The sequence below is a fragment of the Anopheles funestus genome, unplaced genomic scaffold (genome assembly GCF_943734845.2).
Source record: "Anopheles funestus unplaced genomic scaffold, idAnoFuneDA-416_04 scaffold_55_ctg1, whole genome shotgun sequence".
In the NCBI taxonomy this organism is placed as follows: Eukaryota; Metazoa; Arthropoda; class Insecta; order Diptera; family Culicidae; genus Anopheles; species Anopheles funestus.
The window spans coordinates 129431-148235 of record NW_026045268.1 but is presented as its reverse complement, the minus strand read 5'-3'; the positions used below and the strand labels follow the sequence as shown (position 1 = coordinate 148235).

The following is an 18805-nucleotide window of genomic DNA, read 5'->3' as shown; positions in this document are numbered from 1 at the left end:
GTTTTGGTAAAAGTTAGGTTTTTTCGAAAAAGTTAGTTTTGGTATAAGTTAGGTTTTTAAGAAAAAGTTAGTTTTGGTATAAGTTAGGTTTTTTCGAAAAAGTTAGTTTTGGTATAAGTTAGGTTTTTAAGAAAAAGTTAGTTTTGGTATAAGTTAGGTTTTTTCGAAAAAGTTAGTTTTGGTATAAGTTAGGTTTTTAAGAAAAAGTTAGATTTGGTAAAAGTTAGGTTTTTTCGAAAAAGTTAGGTTTTTTGGTAAAAGTTAGGTTTTTTCGAAAAAGTTAGTTTTGGTATAAGTTAGGTTTTTTCGAAAAAGTTAGTTTTGGTAAAAGTTAGGTTTTTTCGAAAAAGTTAGGTTTTTTCGAAAAAGTTAGTTTTGGTATAAGTTAGGTTTTTTAGAAAAAGTTAGTTTTGGTATAAGTTAGGTTTTTAAGAAAAAGTTAGTTTTTTATAAGTTAGGTTTTTTCGAAAAAGTTAGTTTTGGTATAAGTTAGGTTTTTTAGAAAAAGTTAGGTTTTTTCGAAAAAGTTAGTTTTGGTATAAGTTAGGTTTTTTCGAAAAAGTTAGTTTTGGTATAAGTTAGGTTTTTAAGAAAAAGTTAGTGTTGGTATAAGTTAGGTTTTTTAGAAAAAGTTAGTTTTGGTATAAGTTAGGTTTTTAAGAAAAAGTTAGTTTTGGTATAAGTTAGGTTTTTTAGAAAAAGTTAGGTTTTTTGGTAAAAGTTAGGTTTTTTCGAAAAAGTTAGTTTTGGTATAAGTTAGGTTTTTTCGAAAAAGTTAGTTTTGGTAAAAGTTAGGTTTTTTCGAAAAAGTTAGGTTTTTTCGAAAAAGTTAGTTTTGGTATAAGTTAGGTTTTTAAGAAAAAGTTAGTTTTGGTATAAGTTAGGTTTTTTCGAAAAAGTTAGTTTTGGTATAAGTTAGGTTTTTAAGAAAAAGTTAGTTTTGGTATAAGTTAGGTTTTTTCGAAAAAGTTAGTTTTGGTATAAGTTAGGTTTTTATGAAAAAGTTAGGTTTTTTCGAAAAAGTTAGTTTTGGTAAAAGTTAGGTTTTTTCGAAAAAGTTAGGTTTTTTCGAAAAAGTTAGTTTTGGTATAAGTTAGGTTTTTTAGAAAAAGTTAGTTTTGGTATAAGTTAGGTTTTTTCGAAAAAGTTAGTTTTGGTATAAGTTAGGTTTTTAAGAAAAAGTTAGTTTTGGTATAAGTTAGGTTTTTGAGAAAAAGTTAGTTTTGGTATAAGTTAGGTTTTTAAGAAAAAGTAAGTTTTGGTATAAGTTAGGTTTTTTCGAAAAAGTTAGTTTTGATATAAGTTAGGATTTTATGAAAAAGTTAGGTTTTTTCGAAAAAGTTAGTTTAGGTAAAAGTTAGGTTTTTTCGAAAAAGTAAGGTTTTTTAGAAAAAGTTAGTTTTGGTATAAGTTAGGTTTTTTAGAAAAAGTTAGTTTTGGTATAAGTTAGGTTTTTTAGAAAAAGTTAGTTTTGGTAAAAGTTAGGTTTTTAAGAAAAAGTTAGTTTTGGTATAAGTTAGGTTTTTTCGAAAAAGTTAGTTTTGGTATAAGTTAGGTTTTTTCGAAAAAGTTAGTTTTGGTATAAGTTAGGTTTTTTCGAAAAAGTTAGTTTTGGTATAAGTTAGGTTTTTTAGAAAAAGTTAGTTTTGGTATAAGTTAGGTTTTTAAGAAAAAGTTAGTTTTGGTATAAGTTAGGTTTTTAAGAAAAAGTTAGTTTTGGTATAAGTTAGGTTTTTATGAAAAAGTTAGGTTTTTTCGAAAAAGTTAGTTTTGGTAAAAGTTAGGTTTTTAAGAAAAAGTTAGTTTTGGTATAAGTTAGGGTTTTTCGAAAAAGTTAGTTTTGGTATAAGTTAGGTTATTATGAAAAAGTTAGGTTTTTTCGAAAAAGTTAGTTTTGGTAAAAGTTAGGTTTTTAAGAAAAAGTTAGTTTTGGTATAAGTTAGGTTTTTTAGAAAAAGTTAGTTTTGGTATAAGTTAGGTTTTTAAGAAAAAGTTAGTTTTGGTATAAGTTAGGTTTTTTTCGAAAAAGTTAGTTTTGGTATAAGTTAGGTTTTTATGAAAAAGTTAGGTTTTTTCGAAAAAGTTAGTTTTGGTATAAGTTTGGTTTTTAAGAAAAAGTTAGTTTTGGTATAAGTTAGGTTTTTTCGAAAAAGTTAGTTTTGGTATAAGTTAGGTTTTTTCGAAAAAGTTAGTTTTGGTATAAGTTAGGTTTCTATGAAAAAGTTAGGTTTTTTCGAAAAAGTTAGTTTTGGTATAAGTTAGGTTTTTTCGAAAAAGTTAGTTTTGGTATAAGTTAGGTTTTTTAGAAAAAGTTAGTTTTGGTATAAGTTAGGTTTTTTAGAAAAAGTTAGTTTTGGTATAAGTTAGGTTTTTTCGAAAAAGTTAGTTTTGGTATAAGTTAGGTTTTTATGAAAAAGTTAGGTTTTTTCGAAAAAGTTAGTTTTGGTATAAGTTAGGTTTTTTCGAAAAAGTTAGTTTTGGTATAAGTTAGGTTTTTTCGAAAAAGTTAGTTTTGGTATAAGTTAGGTTTTTAAGAAAAAGTTAGTTTTGGTATAAGTTAGGTTTTTTCGAAAAAGTTAGTTTTGGTATAAGTTAGGTTTTTTAGAAAAAGTTAGTTTTGGTATAAGTTAGGTTTTTAAGAAAAAGTTAGTTTTGGTATAAGTTAGGTTTTTTCGAAAAAGTTAGTTTTGGTATAAGTTAGGTTTTTTCGAAAAAGTTAGTTTTGGTATAAGTTAGGTTTTTAAGAAAAAGTTAATTTTGGTATAAGTTAGGTTTTTTAGAAAAAGTTAGTTTTGGTATAAGTTAGGTTTTTTCGAAAAAGTTAGTTTTGGTATAAGTTAGGTTTTTTTCGAAAAAGTTAGTTTTGGTATAAGTTAGGTTTTTAAGAAAAAGTTAGGTTTTTTCGAAAAAGTTAGTTTTGGTATAAGTTAGGTTTTTAAGAAAAAGTTAGTTTTGGTATAAGTTAGGTTTTTTCGAAAAAGTTAGTTTTGGTATAAGTTGGGTTTTTTCTTAAAAGTTAGTTTTGGTATAAGTTAGGTTTTTAAGAAAAAGTTAGTTTTGGTATAAGTTAGGTTTTTAAGAAAAAGTTAGTTTTGGTATAAGTTAGGTTTTTTAGAAAAAGTTAGGTTTTTTCGAAAAAGTTAGTTTTGGTAAAAGTTAGGTTTTTAAGAAAAAGTTAGTTTTGGTATAAGTTAGGTTTTTTCGAAAAAGTTAGTTTTGGTATAAGTTAGGTTATTATGAAAAAGTTAGGTTTTTTCGAAAAAGTTAGTTTTGGTAAAAGTTAGGTTTTTTCGAAAAAGTAAGGTTTTTTAGAAAAAGTTAGTTTTGGTATAAGTTAGGTTTTTTCGAAAAAGTTAGTTTTGGTATAAGTTAGGTTTTTTCGAAAAAGTTAGTTTTGGTATAAGTTAGGTTTTTATGAAAAAGTTAGGTTTTTTCGAAAAAGTTAGTTTTGGTATATGTTGCGAAGCGTATATCGCAACTCGTTTGTTTACGTTGTAGTATAGCAGCAGGGCCTTACAACAGCGATATCGTTGTAGGGTTTCGCGATGGGGGCGATGGTGGGACAGTGCCCACCATCATTATAGCAGCAGTTAGGATGGCGACGAAGGAAAACCCGATAAATAGGGCCGAAGGACGCGCCTTCGGCCTCTTTTAAGCGCGACAGTAGAGAACGAAACTAATTTGTGATCTTCCCTTTTCTAACTATACCGACAATAAATAGCTAGAAAACAGACCTACATTTTATGATCTCTCTGTGGCTGTAATCATTCACAACATTTCACAAATTAGTTATCACTTCACAACGTTCGTTAGTTCGTAAACGCGTACGTAAATCTAAACGCGAGTAGTACGTGTAACTAGTAAAACGGTACGGTCAACGATACGCGCGCGAAATTCCGCATGTAAATCTCGCCACCAGGGAGTAGTGTTAATTCGCGAGTGAAGAAAAGTGATAGTTGTGAGATGGAAAGAGCAACATTGGACAATAGTTGCGAGGAAGTTGCAGAGCTGCAGGAGCAGCAAGCGACAACGTCGGGCGCATTCCCTGAAAGGCGCATGGGCGTCGTGGAAGAACCACCAAAGGACGGGGAAGTGTCACCGGTATTGCCTCGGAGGTTGCCTTCCTATCTGGAGGTAAGAAGGAAGCGTATCGAGCTTCAAAAGAAGGAGCTCAAGCTGGAAAACTCTCGGAAGGAGTATGAGCTTGAAAGGGCTCGGAAGGAGCTGGAGATCGAGCTGCGTGAGATCGAGCTCGAAGAAGATATTTCCGACGCAAGCAGCCAGGTGAGTGCTTACGTAGCAAAATCCGAAGCTTGGTTGCGAGATACGAGTCGCTTCGGAACGACGCCACCGGCTCGTTACTATGGCGACAATCATCGAAATGGCGGTGCGGGTCACCCACCTTCGACCCCAACCGCGACCGCGGGTGCGTGGGCATCACGCATTGCCCCAGCGCCGCTGCGGTACGATGGCAGGATGGCGGAAGACGCTAAAGGTCATCAACCCTTGACCCCTGCAACAACCCGATGTCCACCGGAGTACGATCGTACGTGGGCTGCGGACCAAGCAGCCGCACAAGAACGTGAGTATGCTGAGTGGAGGCGTGCGGTGGAGGATTCCATAAGGGTCCACCGTGAAAACAAGCTTGGGCAGCTTTACAAGCTTGAAGAGAAGACGGCTGCCAATTCGACAATGGAGTCGAAACCAGTGTTGAAGGGCCGCGTGATGCCGTTGACACCAAGTCAAGAAGCAGCGCGCAAGGCTATCCCGAAGGAGCTTCCGGTGTTTTCGGGAGATGTTGAGCAGTGGCCGTTGTTTATCGCGACGTACGAGCGATCTACGATACTGTGTGGGTTTAGCGACGATGAAAACCTCATACGGCTTCAACGTGCGCTTCGGGGACCAGCGTTAGAATCGGTGGACCATCTTATGCTGTTACCGGATGGTTTGGCCGGTGTGATCGAGATTCTGCGAACAGAATATGGTCGGCCGGATCTCATAGTGGATAGTTTAGTGGAGAAAATTAGGAGGCTACCAACGGTTCGTAACGATCGTTTGGAGACGCTTGCCACGTTTGGCAAAATGGTGCGAAAAATGTGTGCAACGATAGAGGCTTCCGGGTTGCATGATTACGACTGCAATGTGACGCTACTAAGGGAGTTGGTAGCGAAGCTTCCCGCTGAACGGAGCTTGGAATGGGCTCGTTATAAAATCAAATTGTCGCGGGAAACAATTAAGGAATTCGACAAATGGTTTTATGAGATTGCGGTGGCTGCGAGTGCCGCCTCGAAAACCATTGAGCGAGCGACACGACCCGACGTGTCCCGATCACTACCGTTTGTGAATGGAGTAAGGAAGGCTCCCGCGCACGTAAACGTTCACAGCACTGCGAAAAGAACGCCCTGTGCCTTGTGCCACGACTTCTGCCGCACGTTGGCTGATTGCGCACGTTTTATGGAACTGTCGGTGCCGGAGAGGCGATCGCACATTCAGGGGCGTAGACTATGCGATACGTGTTTAGGAGCACATAGGGGCACTTGTTTCGTCAGAACGCGCTGTGGGACTGACGGTTGCCGGGAGACGCATCACAGATTGTTGCACAACACGGAACAAAAACCACACAGGAACACGCACTCACTGAACTCTCACATTGGTAACGATAATAACACACTTTTTCGATACGTTCCAGTTGTACTGCACGGCGAGAAAACCGACATAAAGACGTTCGCGTTTATAGATGAGGGATCCTCGGCCACCTTCATTGATTGTAGACTGATCGAAGAATTGGGCATTGAAAGCAAGTCAAACCCCTTATGTTTGAAGTGGACGGACGATACCGTGCGGAACGAATCCGATTCAAGAGAGGTCCAGCTGCGGATATCAGGCGCGCATCAGGGAGCAGTGGTGTTTAACATACGAAAGGCGCACACCTTGCAGGACCTGACGTTACCGGCGCAGACGCTACCGATCGCGAAGTTGGTGGGGCTTTATCCGTACCTAAAAGGACTCCCCATTGCATCCTATACTAATGTGGTACCGCGTGTTCTGATCGGCATCAACAATATTCACCTGGGTAAGCCGTTACGATGTGTGGAAGGTAATTTCAACGAACCAATCGCCGCCAAGACCAGACTGGGATGGACAGTGTTTGGTCCATGCCGCATACCGACATCCTCGAGCGCCACGACATACCATAACTTTCACCTATGTGTCTGTAATGATAAAAGTGATCAGAACCTAAACATGGCGCTTACGGAATACTTCTCTCTGGAGTCCATCGGGGTCAGCGCTCCGCGTAAACTTATGCCGAAAGAGGAAGAACGAGCGAACACAATGTTGAAAACCGGAACGCGCCTACTGGGAGATCGGTACGAGACCTGTTTGCTGTGGAAGTATGACGACGTGCGTCTTCCATGCAACCGCGAGATGGCACTCAAACGTCACATGTGCCTGAAAAGGAAATGCGATAAGGACCCGGGATTAGCTAAGGCAATTAGCGAAAAGATGCGTGAGTACGCAAACAAGGGGTACATTCGACGTGTACCGGAAGAGGAGATCGTAGAAAGGAAGGAAAGGGACTGGTATTTACCAATTTTCCCAGTTTACAACCCGAACAAGCCCGGAAAGCTGCGTATGGTGTTTGACGCTGCTGCACAGGTACACGGGGTGAGCCTGAATACGTTCCTACTAGCCGGTCCGGACCAACTAGTGGGGCTGGTACAGGTGTTATATAAGTTCCGGGAGAATCGAATCGCCGTAACGGGAGATATCCGCGAAATGTTCTTCCAGGTAAGAATGAACCCCGCGGACCAACGAAGTCAACTGGTGTTCTGGGATGATGGCAGCAAGCGGAATGGTGAACCTAGCGTGTACGCCGTTTCTGTGATGACCTTTGGTGCAGCTTGCTCGCCTGCTGGGGCACACTTCGTTAAGAACCTAAATGCGGAGAGGTTCGCTGACCGTTTTCCACGAGCAGCGGAATGCATTAAATTCGAGCATTATGTGGACGATATGCTGGCCAGCGTCGAAACCGTGGAGGAGGCAGTTACCCTGGCGGAAGACGTACGATACGTCCATTCGCAGGGCGGGTTCGAGATCCGGAACTGGCTCTCTAATGCCAAGGAGGTCGTGCATAAGCTCCGGTGGGGAGCTAACAACAAAATGTGTGTGGACATGAGTGCAGGACAAGGTACCGAGAAGGTTCTGGGTATGTGGTGGAATACCGAGAGTGATGTGTTTACCTTCCGTATAAATCCGCGCATCGATGAGAAGCTGCTAACGGGTGGTAGACTCCCGACAAGACGCGAAGTGTTGAGCATCCTGATGATGATTTACGACCCTCTAGGACTTATTGGCCATTTCTTAATGTTCCTTAAGATACTCTTGCAGGACCTGTGGAGATCCGGAATCCATTGGGACAAAACCGTTGAAGGAGAAGCTGCAAAGAAATGGTTAAGGTGGACTGGGTTACTACCGGAACTAGAGAAGCTGGCGATAAGGAGATGCTATCGGAACATAACATCATCAGATGTTCCATGCGTGCAATTGCATGTATTTACCGATGCGAGTCAAAACGGGATGGCCGCAGTTGCTTACCTCCGTTTCGAGGAAAACAACACAGTGGAGTGCGCGCTGATCGGTTCAAAAACACGTGTGGCCCCACTGAAGCTTCTGTCGATACCGCGTCTGGAGCTTCAAGCAGCCGTGATTGGAGCGCGTTTTGCGGACCACATCGCGAAAACACATCGATTGAGGATCAGCAAGAGGGTTTTCTGGACGGACTCTCGAAACGTCGTGAGCTGGATAAGGTCGGACCACAGGCGTTACACTCCCTTTGTCGCCTTCCGGGTGAGCGAACTTTTGGAACTAACCAGTGTTAACGATTGGCGATGGCTCTCTACTAAGGTTAACGTAGCGGACGACGGAACGAAGTGGCAAGGAGACCCTGGTCTGACATCATCCAGCAGATGGTTCCGTGGTCCAGAGTTCCTGTGGGAAGCAGAAGAGAAATGGCCTATAAACAAAGATAACCCAGGCGAGTCAACGGAGGAAATACGCAAGAGCGTATTGCACCTTTCCGTAATCCGTAATGCGGTGGTCAACTTCTCTCGGTTTTCACGATGGAAGAAGTTGTTGAGGACGGTGGGCTACATTCACCGATACGCTGGCAACCTTCGTCGACGAGCTAGGCGAGCTGATAAGGTTGTAGGACCACTGACGCAGGAGGAACTACTGGCGGCTGAGCGGTCACTATACACCTGGGTGCAGTTGGATGGGTTCGCTGGCGATATCAAACGGCTGAAAAGTGACGTGAAGAAGAAGCATCCCTGGAAGAAGGTGGTAAAACGAGACAGCGTACTGTTCAAGTTATCACCAGAAATAGACGGAGAAGGTGTATTAAGGATGCAGGGACGATTAGACAATCGTTCAACGCTAGGTGCTTCGCTGGGGAAGCCCGTTATCTTACCTAGACGACACCCGGTCACGGATCTGATTATTAAGGACTTCCATGAGCGATATTGTCATCAGAGCCATGGAACGGTGGTGAGCCAACTCCGATCGCGGTACTATATACCGAAGATTTTGGTGGAGTTCAATCGGGTTAGGCGCGGCTGCCAGAGCTGCAAGATTAGGAACGCTGTACCTAATCCACCCCTGATGGGGAACATTCCCCGGCAGAGAATTGCGGTGAACCAGCGAGCGTTCACATACACCGGGCTGGATTATTTCGGACCAATACTCGTGGTCGTGGGACGACATTCCGAGAAGCGCTGGGGAGCGCTATTCACTTGCCTCACGACAAGAGCCATTCACCTCGAATTGGCATACGCACTAACGACTGCTTCATGTATTTTAGCGATCCGTCGATTTATCGCCAGAAGAGGCCCTCCTAGGGAAATAATCAGCGATCGGGGCACTAATTTCGTGGGTGCGGCGAGAGAACTCAACATCGCCCTGAAGGATGTGGACGAAGACGCTCTTAAAACGAGATTCAGCGGGCCAGTGCTGAAGTGGAGATTCAACCCGCCGGCAGCACCTCATTTCGGCGGCACTTGGGAGCGTCTTGTGCAATCGGTAAAGAAGATACTGTGCAGTTTCAATTTACCGCGTCTACCAACAGATGAGATATTGATGTCAACGTTAACGGAGGTGGAAATGATGATCAACTCAAGGCCACTTACCTACGTGCCGCTCGACGAGGAATGGGACTGTCCAATAACGCCGAACCACCTGCTACTAGGAAGCTCTGACGGGAGCAAACAAGCCGTTTGTTTGGACGACTCACCGACAGCGATACGGACGTCGTGGGGTGCCCTGCAAGTGAACGCGGATATATTCTGGAAGCGGTGGATTGCAGACTACCTACCAACGCTCACCCGCAGGACGAAATGGTTCCACCCGGTGCCACCGATTAAAGAGGGAGACGTGGTGGTGGTCGTGGATGGGAACCTGCCTCGGAACACTTGGCCGATGGGACGTGTGCTAGAAGTGACCCGTGCGAAGGATGGCCAGGTTAGGCGAGCGAAAGTGCGAACGGCAAGCGGGATTTTAGAAAGACCGGCAACGAAATTAGCGGTGCTAGATATTGTAGGGAGCAGTTAAGTGTACCGCGTGGGTTTTGACAGATCGGTAGGAGAAACAAACGTTAGTTGAGTGTAACGCCCGGAGCGTTACACTGGTGGGGAGAATGTTGCGAAGCGTATATCGCAACTCGTTTGTTTACGTTGTAGTATAGCAGCAGGGCCTTACAACAGCGATATCGTTGTAGGGTTTCGCGATGGGGGCGATGGTGGGACAGTGCCCACCATCATTATAGCAGCAGTTAGGATGGCGACGAAGGAAAACCCGATAAATAGGGCCGAAGGACGCGCCTTCGGCCTCTTTTAAGCGCGACAGTAGAGAACGAAACTAATTTGTGATCTTCCCTTTTCTAACTATACCGACAATAAATAGCTAGAAAACAGACCTACATTTTATGATCTCTCTGTGGCTGTAATCATTCACAACAGTATAAGTTAGGTTTTTAAGAAAAATTTAGTTTTGGTATAAGTTAGGTTTTTGAGAAAAAGTTAGGTTTTTTATAATAAGTTAGTTTTGGTAAAAGTTAGGTTTTTTAGAAAAAGTTAGGTTTTTTCGAAAAAGTTAGTTTTGGTATAAGTTAGGTTTTTTAGAAAAAGTTAGTTTTGGTAAAAGTTAGGTTTTTTCGAAAAAGTTAGTTTTGGTATAAATTAGGTTTTTTCGAAAAAGTTAGTTTTGGTATAAGTTAGGTTTTTTTAGAAAAAGTTAGTTTTGGTATAAGTTAGGTTTTTAAGAAAAAGTTAGTTTTGGTATAAGTTAGGTTTTTTCGAAAAAGTTAGTTTTGGTATAAGCTAGGTTTTTAAGAAAAAGTTAGTTTTGGTATAAGTTAGGTTTTTTCGAAAAAGTTAGTTTTGGTATAAGTTAGGTTTTTTCGAAAAAGTTAGTTTTGGTATAAGTTAGGTTTTTAAGAAAAAGTTAGTTTTGGTATAAGTTAGGTTTTTTCGAAAAAGTTAGTTTTGGTATAAGTTGGGTTTTTTCTTATAAGTTAGTTTTGGTATAAGTTAGGTTTTTTAGAAAAAGTTAGTTTTGGTATAAGTTAGGTTTTTTCGAAAAAGTTAGTTTTGGTATAAGTTGGGTTTTTTCTTAAAAGTTAGTTTTGGTATAAGTTAGGTTTTTTCGAAAAAGTTAGTTTTGGTATAAGTTAGGTTTTTTCGAAAAAGTTAGTTTTGGTATAAGTTAGGTTTTTAAGAAAAAGTTAGTTTTGGTATAAGTTAGGTTTTTTCGAAAAAGTTAGTTTTGGTATAAGTTAGGTTTTTTAGAAAAAGTTAGTTTTGGTATAAGTTAGGTTTTTATGAAAAAGTTAGGTTTTTTCGAAAAAGTTAGTTTTGGTATAAGTTAGGTTTTTAAGAAAAAGTTAGTTTTGGTATAAGTTAGGTTTTTTCGAAAAAGTTAGTTTTGGTATAAGTTAGGTTTTTTAGAAAAAGTTAGTTTTGGTATAAGTTAGGTTTTTATGAAAAAGTTAGGTTTTTTCGAAAAAGTTAGTTTTGGTATAAATTAGGTTTTTTCGAAAAAGTTAGTTTTGGCATAAGTTAGGTTTTTTCGAAAAAGTTAGTTTTGGTATAAGTTGGGTTTTTTCTTAAAAGTTAGTTTTGGTATAAGTTAGGTTTTTAAGAAAAAGTTAGTTTTGGTATAAGTTAGGTTTTTAAGAAAAAGTTAGTTTTGGTATAAGTTAGGTTTTTATGAAAAAGTTAGGTTTTTTCGAAAAAGTTACTTTTGGTAAAAGTTAGGTTTTTAAGAATAAGTTAGTTTTGGTATAAGTTAGGTTTTTTCGAAAAAGTTAGTTTTGGTATAAGTTAGGTTTTTATGAAAAAGTTAGGTTTTTTCGAAAAAGTTAGTTTTGGTAAAAGTTAGGTTTTTTCGAAAAAGTAAGGTTTTTTAGAAAAAGTTAGTTTTGGTATAAGTTAGGTTTTTTCGAAAAAGTTAGTTTTGGTATAAGTTAGGTTTTTTCGAAAAAGTTAGTTTTGGTATAAGTTAGGTTTTTATGAAAAAGTTAGGTTTTTTCGAAAAAGTTAGTTTTGGTATAAGTTAGGTTTTTAAGAAACAGTTAGTTTTGGTATAAGTTAGGTTTTTTCGAAAAAGTTAGTTTTGGTATAAGTTAGGTTTTTGAGAAAAAGTTAGTTTTGGTATAAGTTAGGTTTTTTAGAAAAAGTTAGTTTTGGTATAAGTTAAGTTTTTTCGGAAAAGTTAGTTTTGGTATAAGTTAGGTTTTTTCGAAAAAGTTAGTTTTGGTATAAATTAGGTTTTTTCGAAAAAGTTAGTTTTGGTATAAGTTAGGTTTTTTTAGAAAAAGTTAGTTTTGGTATAAGTTAGGTTTTTAAGAAAAAGTTAGTTTTGGTATAAGTTAGGTTTTTTCGAAAAAGTTAGTTTTGGTATAAGTTAGGTTTTTTCGAAAAAGTTAGTTTTGGTATAAGTTAGGTTTTTAAGAAAAAGTTAGTTTTGGTATAAGTTAGGGTTTTTCGAAAAAGTTAGTTTTGGTATAAGTTAGGTTTTTTCGAAAAAGTTAGTTTTGGTATAAGTTAGGTTTTTTAGAAAAGGTTAGTTTTGGTATAAGTTAGGTTTTTAAGAAAAAGTTAGTTTTGGTATAAGTTAGGTTTTTTAGAAAAAGTTAGTTTTGGTATAAGTTAGGTTTTTAAGAAAAAGTTAGTTTTGGTATAAGTTAGGTTTTTTTCGAAAAAGTTAGTTTTGGTAAAAGTTAGGTTTTTTCGAAAAAGTAAGGTTTTTTAGAAAAAGTTAGTTTTGGTATAAGTTAGGTTTTTTCGAAAAAGTTAGTTTTGGTATAAGTTAGGTTTTTTCGAAAAAGTTAGTTTTGGTATAAGTTAGGTTTTTATGAAAAAGTTAGGTTTTTTCGAAAAAGTTAGTTTTGGTATAAGTTAGGTTTTTTCGAAAAAGTTAGTTTTGGTATAAGTTAGGTTTTTTAGAAAAAGTTAGTTTTGGTATAAGTTAGGTTTTTAAGAAAAAGTTAGTTTTGGTATAAGTTAGGTTTTTTCGAAAAAGTTAGTTTTGGTATAAGTTAGGTTTTTTAGAAAAAGTTAGTTTTGGTATAAGTTAGGTTTTCAAGAAAAAGTTAGTTTTGGTATAAGTTAGGTTTTTTATGAAAAAGTTAGGTTTTTTCGAAAAAGTTAGTTTTGGTAAAAGTTAGGTTTTTAAGAATAAGTTAGTTTTGGTATAAGTTAGGTTTTTTCGAAAAAGTTAGTTTTGGTATAAGTTAGGTTTTTATGAAAAAGTTAGGTTTTTTCGAAAAAGTTAGTTTTGGTAAAAGTTAGGTTTTTTCGAAAAAGTAAGGTTTTTTAGAAAAAGTTAGTTTTGGTATAAGTTAGGTTTTTTCGAAAAAGTTAGTTTTGGTATAAGTTAGGTTTTTTCGAAAAAGTTAGTTTTGGTATAAGTTAGGTTTTTATGAAAAAGTTAGGTTTTTTCGAAAAAGTTAGTTTTGGTATAAGTTAGGTTTTTAAGAAAAAGTTAGTTTTGGTATAAGTTAGGTTTTTTCGAAAAAGTTAGTTTTGGTATAAGTTAGGTTTTTGAGAAAAAGTTAGTTTTGGTATAAGTTAGGTTTTTTAGAAAAAGTTAGTTTTGGTATAAGTTAAGTTTTTTCGGAAAAGTTAGTTTTGGTATAAGTTAGGTTTTTTCGAAAAAGTTAGTTTTGGTATAAATTAGGTTTTTTCGAAAAAGTTAGTTTTGGTATAAGTTAGGTTTTTTTAGAAAAAGTTAGTTTTGGTATAAGTTAGGTTTTTAAGAAAAAGTTAGTTTTGGTATAAGTTAGGTTTTTTCGAAAAAGTTAGTTTTGGTATAAGTTAGGTTTTTTCGAAAAAGTTAGTTTTGGTATAAGTTAGGTTTTTTCGAAAAAGTTAGTTTTGGTATAAGTTAGGTTTTTATGAAAAAGTTAGGTTTTTTCGAAAAAGTTAGTTTTGGTATAAGTTAGGTTTTTTCGAAAAAGTTAGTTTTGGTATAAGTTAGGTTTTTTCGAAAAAGTTAGTTTTGGCATAAGTTAGGTTTTTTCGAAAAAGTTAGTTTTGGTATAAGTTGGGTTTTTTCTTAAAAGTTAGTTTTGGTATAAGTTAGGTTTTTAAGAAAAAGTTAGTTTTGGTATAAGTTAGGTTTTTAAGAAAAAGTTAGTTTTGGTATAAGTTAGGTTTTTATGAAAAAGTTAGGTTTTTTCGAAAAAGTTAGTTTTGGTAAAAGTTAGGTTTTTAAGAATAAGTTAGTTTTGGTATAAGTTAGGTTTTTTCGAAAAAGTTAGTTTTGGTATAAGTTAGGTTTTTATGAAAAAGTTAGGTTTTTTCGAAAAAGTTAGTTTTGGTAAAAGTTAGGTTTTTTCGAAAAAGTAAGGTTTTTTAGAAAAAGTTAGTTTTGGTATAAGTTAGGTTTTTTCGAAAAAGTTAGTTTTGGTATAAGATAGGTTTTTTCGAAAAAGTTAGTTTTGGTATAAGTTAGGTTTTTATGAAAAAGTTAGGTTTTTTCGAAAAAGTTAGTTTTGGTATAAGTTAGGTTTTTAAGAAAAAGTTAGTTTTGGTATAAGTTAGGTTTTTTCGAAAAAGTTAGTTTTGGTATAAGTTAGGTTTTTGAGAAAAAGTTAGTTTTGGTATAAGTTAGGTTTTTTAGAAAAAGTTAGTTTTGGTATAAGTTAAGTTTTTTCGGAAAAGTTAGTTTTGGTATAAGTTAGGTTTTTTCGAAAAAGTTAGTTTTGGTATAAATTAGGTTTTTTCGAAAAAGTTAGTTTTGGTATAAGTTAGGTTTTTTTAGAAAAAGTTAGTTTTGGTATAAGTTAGGTTTTTAAGAAAAAGTTAGTTTTGGTATAAGTTAGGTTTTTTCGAAAAAGTTAGTTTTGGTATAAGTTAGGTTTTTAAGAAAAAGTTAGTTTTGGTATAAGTTAGGTTTTTTCGAAAAAGTTAGTTTTGGTATAAGTTAGGTTTTTTCGAAAAAGTTAGTTTTGGTATAAGTTAGGTTTTTAAGAAAAAGTTAGTTTTGGTATAAGTTAGGGTTTTTCGAAAAAGTTAGTTTTGGTATAAGTTAGGTTTTTTCGAAAAAGTTAGTTTTGGTATAAGTTAGGTTTTTTAGAAAAGGTTAGTTTTGGTATAAGTTAGGTTTTTAAGAAAAAGTTAGTTTTGGTATAAGTTAGGTTTTTTAGAAAAAGTTAGTTTTGGTATAAGTTAGGTTTTTTAGAAAAAGTTAGTTTTGGTATAAGTTAGGTTTTTTCGAAAAAGTTAGTTTTGGTAAAAGTTAGGTTTTTTCGAAAAAGTAAGGTTTTTTAGAAAAAGTTAGTTTTGGTATAAGTTAGGTTTTTTCGAAAAAGTTAGTTTTGGTATAAGTTAGGTTTTTTCGAAAAAGTTAGTTTTGGTATAAGTTAGGTTTTTATGAAAAAGTTAGGTTTTTTCGAAAAAGTTAGTTTTGGTATAAGTTAGGTTTTTTCGAAAAAGTTAGTTTTGGTATAAGTTAGGTTTTTTAGAAAAAGTTAGTTTTGGTATAAGTTAGGTTTTTAAGAAAAAGTTAGTTTTGGTATAAGTTAGGTTTTTTCGAAAAAGTTAGTTTTGGTATAAGTTAGGTTTTTTAGAAAAAGTTAGTTTTGGTATAAGTTAGGTTTTCAAGAAAAAGTTAGTTTTGGTATAAGTTAGGTTTTTTCGAAAAAGTTAGTTTTGGTATAAGTTAGGTTTTTTCGAAAAAGTTAGTTTTGGTATAAGTTAGGTTTTTAAGAAAAAGTTAGTTTTGGTATAAGTTAGGTTTTTTAGAAAAAGTTAGTTTTGGTATAAGTTAGGTTTTTAAGAAAAAGTTAGTTTTGGTATAAGTTAGGTTTTTTTCGAAAAAGTTAGTTTTGGTATAAGTTAGTTTTTTATGAAAAAGTTAGGTTTTTTCGAAAAAGTTAGTTTTGGTATAAGTTAGGTTTTTAAGAAAAAGTTAGTTTTGGTATAAGTTAGGTTTTTTCGAAAAAGTTAGTTTTGGTATAAGTTAGGTTTTTTCGAAAAAGTTAGTTTTGGTATAAGTTAGGTTTTTTCGAAAAAGTTAGTTTTGGTATAAGTTAGGTTTTTTAGAAAAAGTTAGTTTTGGTATAAGTTAGGTTTTTAAGAAAAAGTTAGTTTTGGTATAAGTTAGGTTTTTAAGAAAAAGTTAGTTTTGGTATAAGTTAGGTTTTTATGAAAAAGTTAGGTTTTTTCGAAAAAGTTAGTTTTGGTAAAAGTTATGTTTTTAAGAAAAAGTTAGTTTTGGTATAAGTTAGGGTTTTTCGAAAAAGTTAGTTTTGGTATAAGTTAGGTTATTATGAAAAAGTTAGGTTTTTTCGAAAAAGTTAGTTTTGGTAAAAGTTAGGTTTTTAAGAAAAAGTTAGTTTTGGTATAAGTTAGGTTTTTTAGAAAAAGTTAGTTTTGGTATAAGTTAGGTTTTTAAGAAAAAGTTAGTTTTGGTATAAGTTAGGTTTTTTTCGAAAAAGTTAGTTTTGGTATAAGTTAGGTTTTTATGAAAAAGTTAGGTTTTTTCGAAAAAGTTAGTTTTGGTATAAGTTAGGTTTTTTCGAAAAAGTTAGTTTTGGTATAAGTTAGGTTTTTAAGAAAAAGTTAGTTTTGGTATAAGTTAGGTTTTTTAGAAAAAGTTAGTTTTGGTATAAGTTAGGTTTTTAAGAAAAAGTTAGTTTTGGTATAAGTTAGGTTTTTTTCGAAAAAGTTAGTTTTGGTATAAGTTAGTTTTTTATGAAAAAGTTAGGTTTTTTCGAAAAAGTTAGTTTTGGTAAAAGTTAGGTTTTTAAGAAAAAGTTAGTTTTGGTATAAGTTAGGTTTTTTCGAAAAAGTTAGTTTTGGTATAAGTTAGGTTTTTTCGAAAAAGTTAGTTTTGGTATAAGTTAGGTTTTTTCGAAAAAGTTAGTTTTGGTATAAGTTAGGTTTTTTAGAAAAAGTTAGTTTTGGTATAAGTTAGGTTTTTAAGAAAAAGTTAGTTTTGGTATAAGTTAGGTTTTTAAGAAAAAGTTAGTTTTGGTATAAGTTAGGTTTTTATGAAAAAGTTAGGTTTTTTCGAAAAAGTTAGTTTTGGTAAAAGTTAGGTTTTTAAGAAAAAGTTAGTTTTGGTATAAGTTAGGGTTTTTCGAAAAAGTTAGTTTTGGTATAAGTTAGGTTATTATGAAAAAGTTAGGTTTTTTCGAAAAAGTTAGTTTTGGTAAAAGTTAGGTTTTTAAGAAAAAGTTAGTTTTGATATAAGTTAGGTTTTTTAGAAAAAGTTAGTTTTGGTATAAGTTAGGTTTTTAAGAAAAAGTTAGTTTTGGTATAAGTTAGGTTTTTTTCGAAAAAGTTAGTTTTGGTATAAGTTAGGTTTTTATGAAAAAGTTAGGTTTTTTCGAAAAAGTTAGTTTTGGTATAAGTTAGGTTTTTAAGAAAAAGTTAGTTTTGGTATAAGTTAGGTTTTTTCGAAAAAGTTAGTTTTGGTATAAGTTAGGTTTTTTCGAAAAAGTTAGTTTTGGTATAAGTAAGGTTTCTATGAAAAAGTTAGGTTTTTTCGAAAAAGTTAGTTTTGGTATAAGTTAGGTTTTTTCGAAAAAGTTAGTTTTGGTATAAGTTAGGTTTTTTTCGAAAAAGTTAGTTTTGGTATAAGTTAGGTTTTTATGAAAAAGTTAGTTTTGGTATAAGTTAGGTTTTTTCGAAAAAGTTAGTTTTGGTATAAGTTAGGTTTTTTCGAAAAAGTTAGTTTTGGTATAAGTTAGGTTTTTTCGAAAAAGTTAGTTTTGGTATAAGTTAGGTTTTTTAGAAAAAGTTAGTTTTGGTATAAGTTAGGTTTTTAAGAAAAAGTTAGTTTTGGTATAAGTTAGGTTTTTAAGAAAAAGTTAGTTTTGGTATAAGTTAGGTTTTTATGAAAAAGTTAGGTTTTTTCGAAAAAGTTAGTTTTGGTAAAAGTTAGGTTTTTAAGAAAAAGTTAGTTTTGGTATAAGTTAGGGTTTTTCGAAAAAGTTAGTTTTGGTATAAGTTAGGTTATTATGAAAAAGTTAGGTTTTTTCGAAAAAGTTAGTTTTGGTAAAAGTTAGGTTTTTAAGAAAAAGTTAGTTTTGATATAAGTTAGGTTTTTTAGAAAAAGTTAGTTTTGGTATAAGTTAGGTTTTTAAGAAAAAGTTAGTTTTGGTATAAGTTAGGTTTTTTCGAAAAAGTTAGTTTTGGTATAAGTTAGGTTTTTATGAAAAAGTTAGGTTTTTTCGAAAAAGTTAGTTTTGGTATAAGTTAGGTTTTTTCGAAAAAGTTAGTTTTGGTATAAGTTAGGTTTTTTCGAAAAAGTTAGTTTTGGTATAAGTTAGGTTTTTAAGAAAAAGTTAGTTTTGGTATAAGTTAGGTTTTTTCGAAAAAGTTAGTTTTGGTATAAGTTAGGTTTTTTAGAAAAAGTTAGTTTTGGTATAAGTTAGGTTTTTAAGAAAAAGTTAGTTTTGGTATAAGTTAGGTTTTTTCGAAAAAGTTAGTTTTGGTATAAGTTAGGTTTTTTCGAAAAAGTTAGTTTTGGTATAAGTTAGGTTTTTAAGAAAAAGTTAGTTTTGGTATAAGTTAGGTTTTTTCGAAAAAGTTAGTTTTGGTATAAGTTAGGTTTTTTAGAAAAAGTTAGTTTTGGTATAAGTTAGGTTTTTTTCGAAAAAGTTAGTTTTGGTATAAGTTAGGTTTTTATGAAAAAGTTAGGTTTTTTCGAAAAAGTTAGTTTTGGTATAAGTTAGGTTTTTAAGAAAAAGTTAGTTTTGGTATAAGTTAGGTTTTTTCGAAAAAGTTAGTTTTGGTATAAGTTAGGTTTTTTCGAAAAAGTTAGTTTTGGTATAAGTTAGGTTTTTAAGAAAAAGTTAGTTTTGGTATAAGTTAGGTTTTTTCGAAAAAGTTAGTTTTGGTATAAGTTAGGTTTTTTAGAAAAAGTTAGTTTTGGTATAAATTAGGTTTTTAAGAAAAAGTTAGTTTTGGTATAAGTTAGGTTTTTTAGAAAAAGTTAGTTTTGGTATAAGTTAGGTTTTTAAGAAAAAGTTAGGTTTTTTCGAAAAAGTTAGTTTTGGTAAAAGTTAGGTTTTTAAGAAAAAGTTAGTTTTGGTATAAGTTAGGTTTTTTCGAAAAAGTTAGTTTTGGTATAAGTTAGGTTATTATGAAAAAGTTAGGTTTTTTCGAAAAAGTTAGTTTTGGTAAAAGTTAGGTTTTTTCGAAAAAGTAAGGTTTTTTAGAAAAAGTTAGTTTTGGTATAAGTTAGGTTTTTTCGAAAAAGTTAGTTTTGGTATAAGTTAGGTTTTTAAGAAAAAGTTAGT

At 33.8% G+C, this 18805-nt stretch overlaps 1 protein-coding gene across 1 annotated transcript; it reads left to right on the top strand.

Moving 5' to 3' along the window:
- Positions 1 to 3963: 3963 nt before the first annotated feature.
- On the top strand, positions 3964 to 9603 carry LOC125774301 (uncharacterized). The gene has a single exon (XM_049444578.1). It carries the CDS (start codon positions 3964 to 3966, stop codon positions 9601 to 9603), a length of 5640 nt encoding a protein of 1879 aa, XP_049300535.1.
- The last annotated feature ends 9202 nt before the right edge of the window (positions 9604 to 18805 follow it).

Coding starts and splice junctions, on each gene's coding strand:
- LOC125774301 (XM_049444578.1), top strand. CDS start 3,964: ATGGAAAGAGCAACATTGGACAATAGTTGCGAGGAAGTTGCAGAGCTG.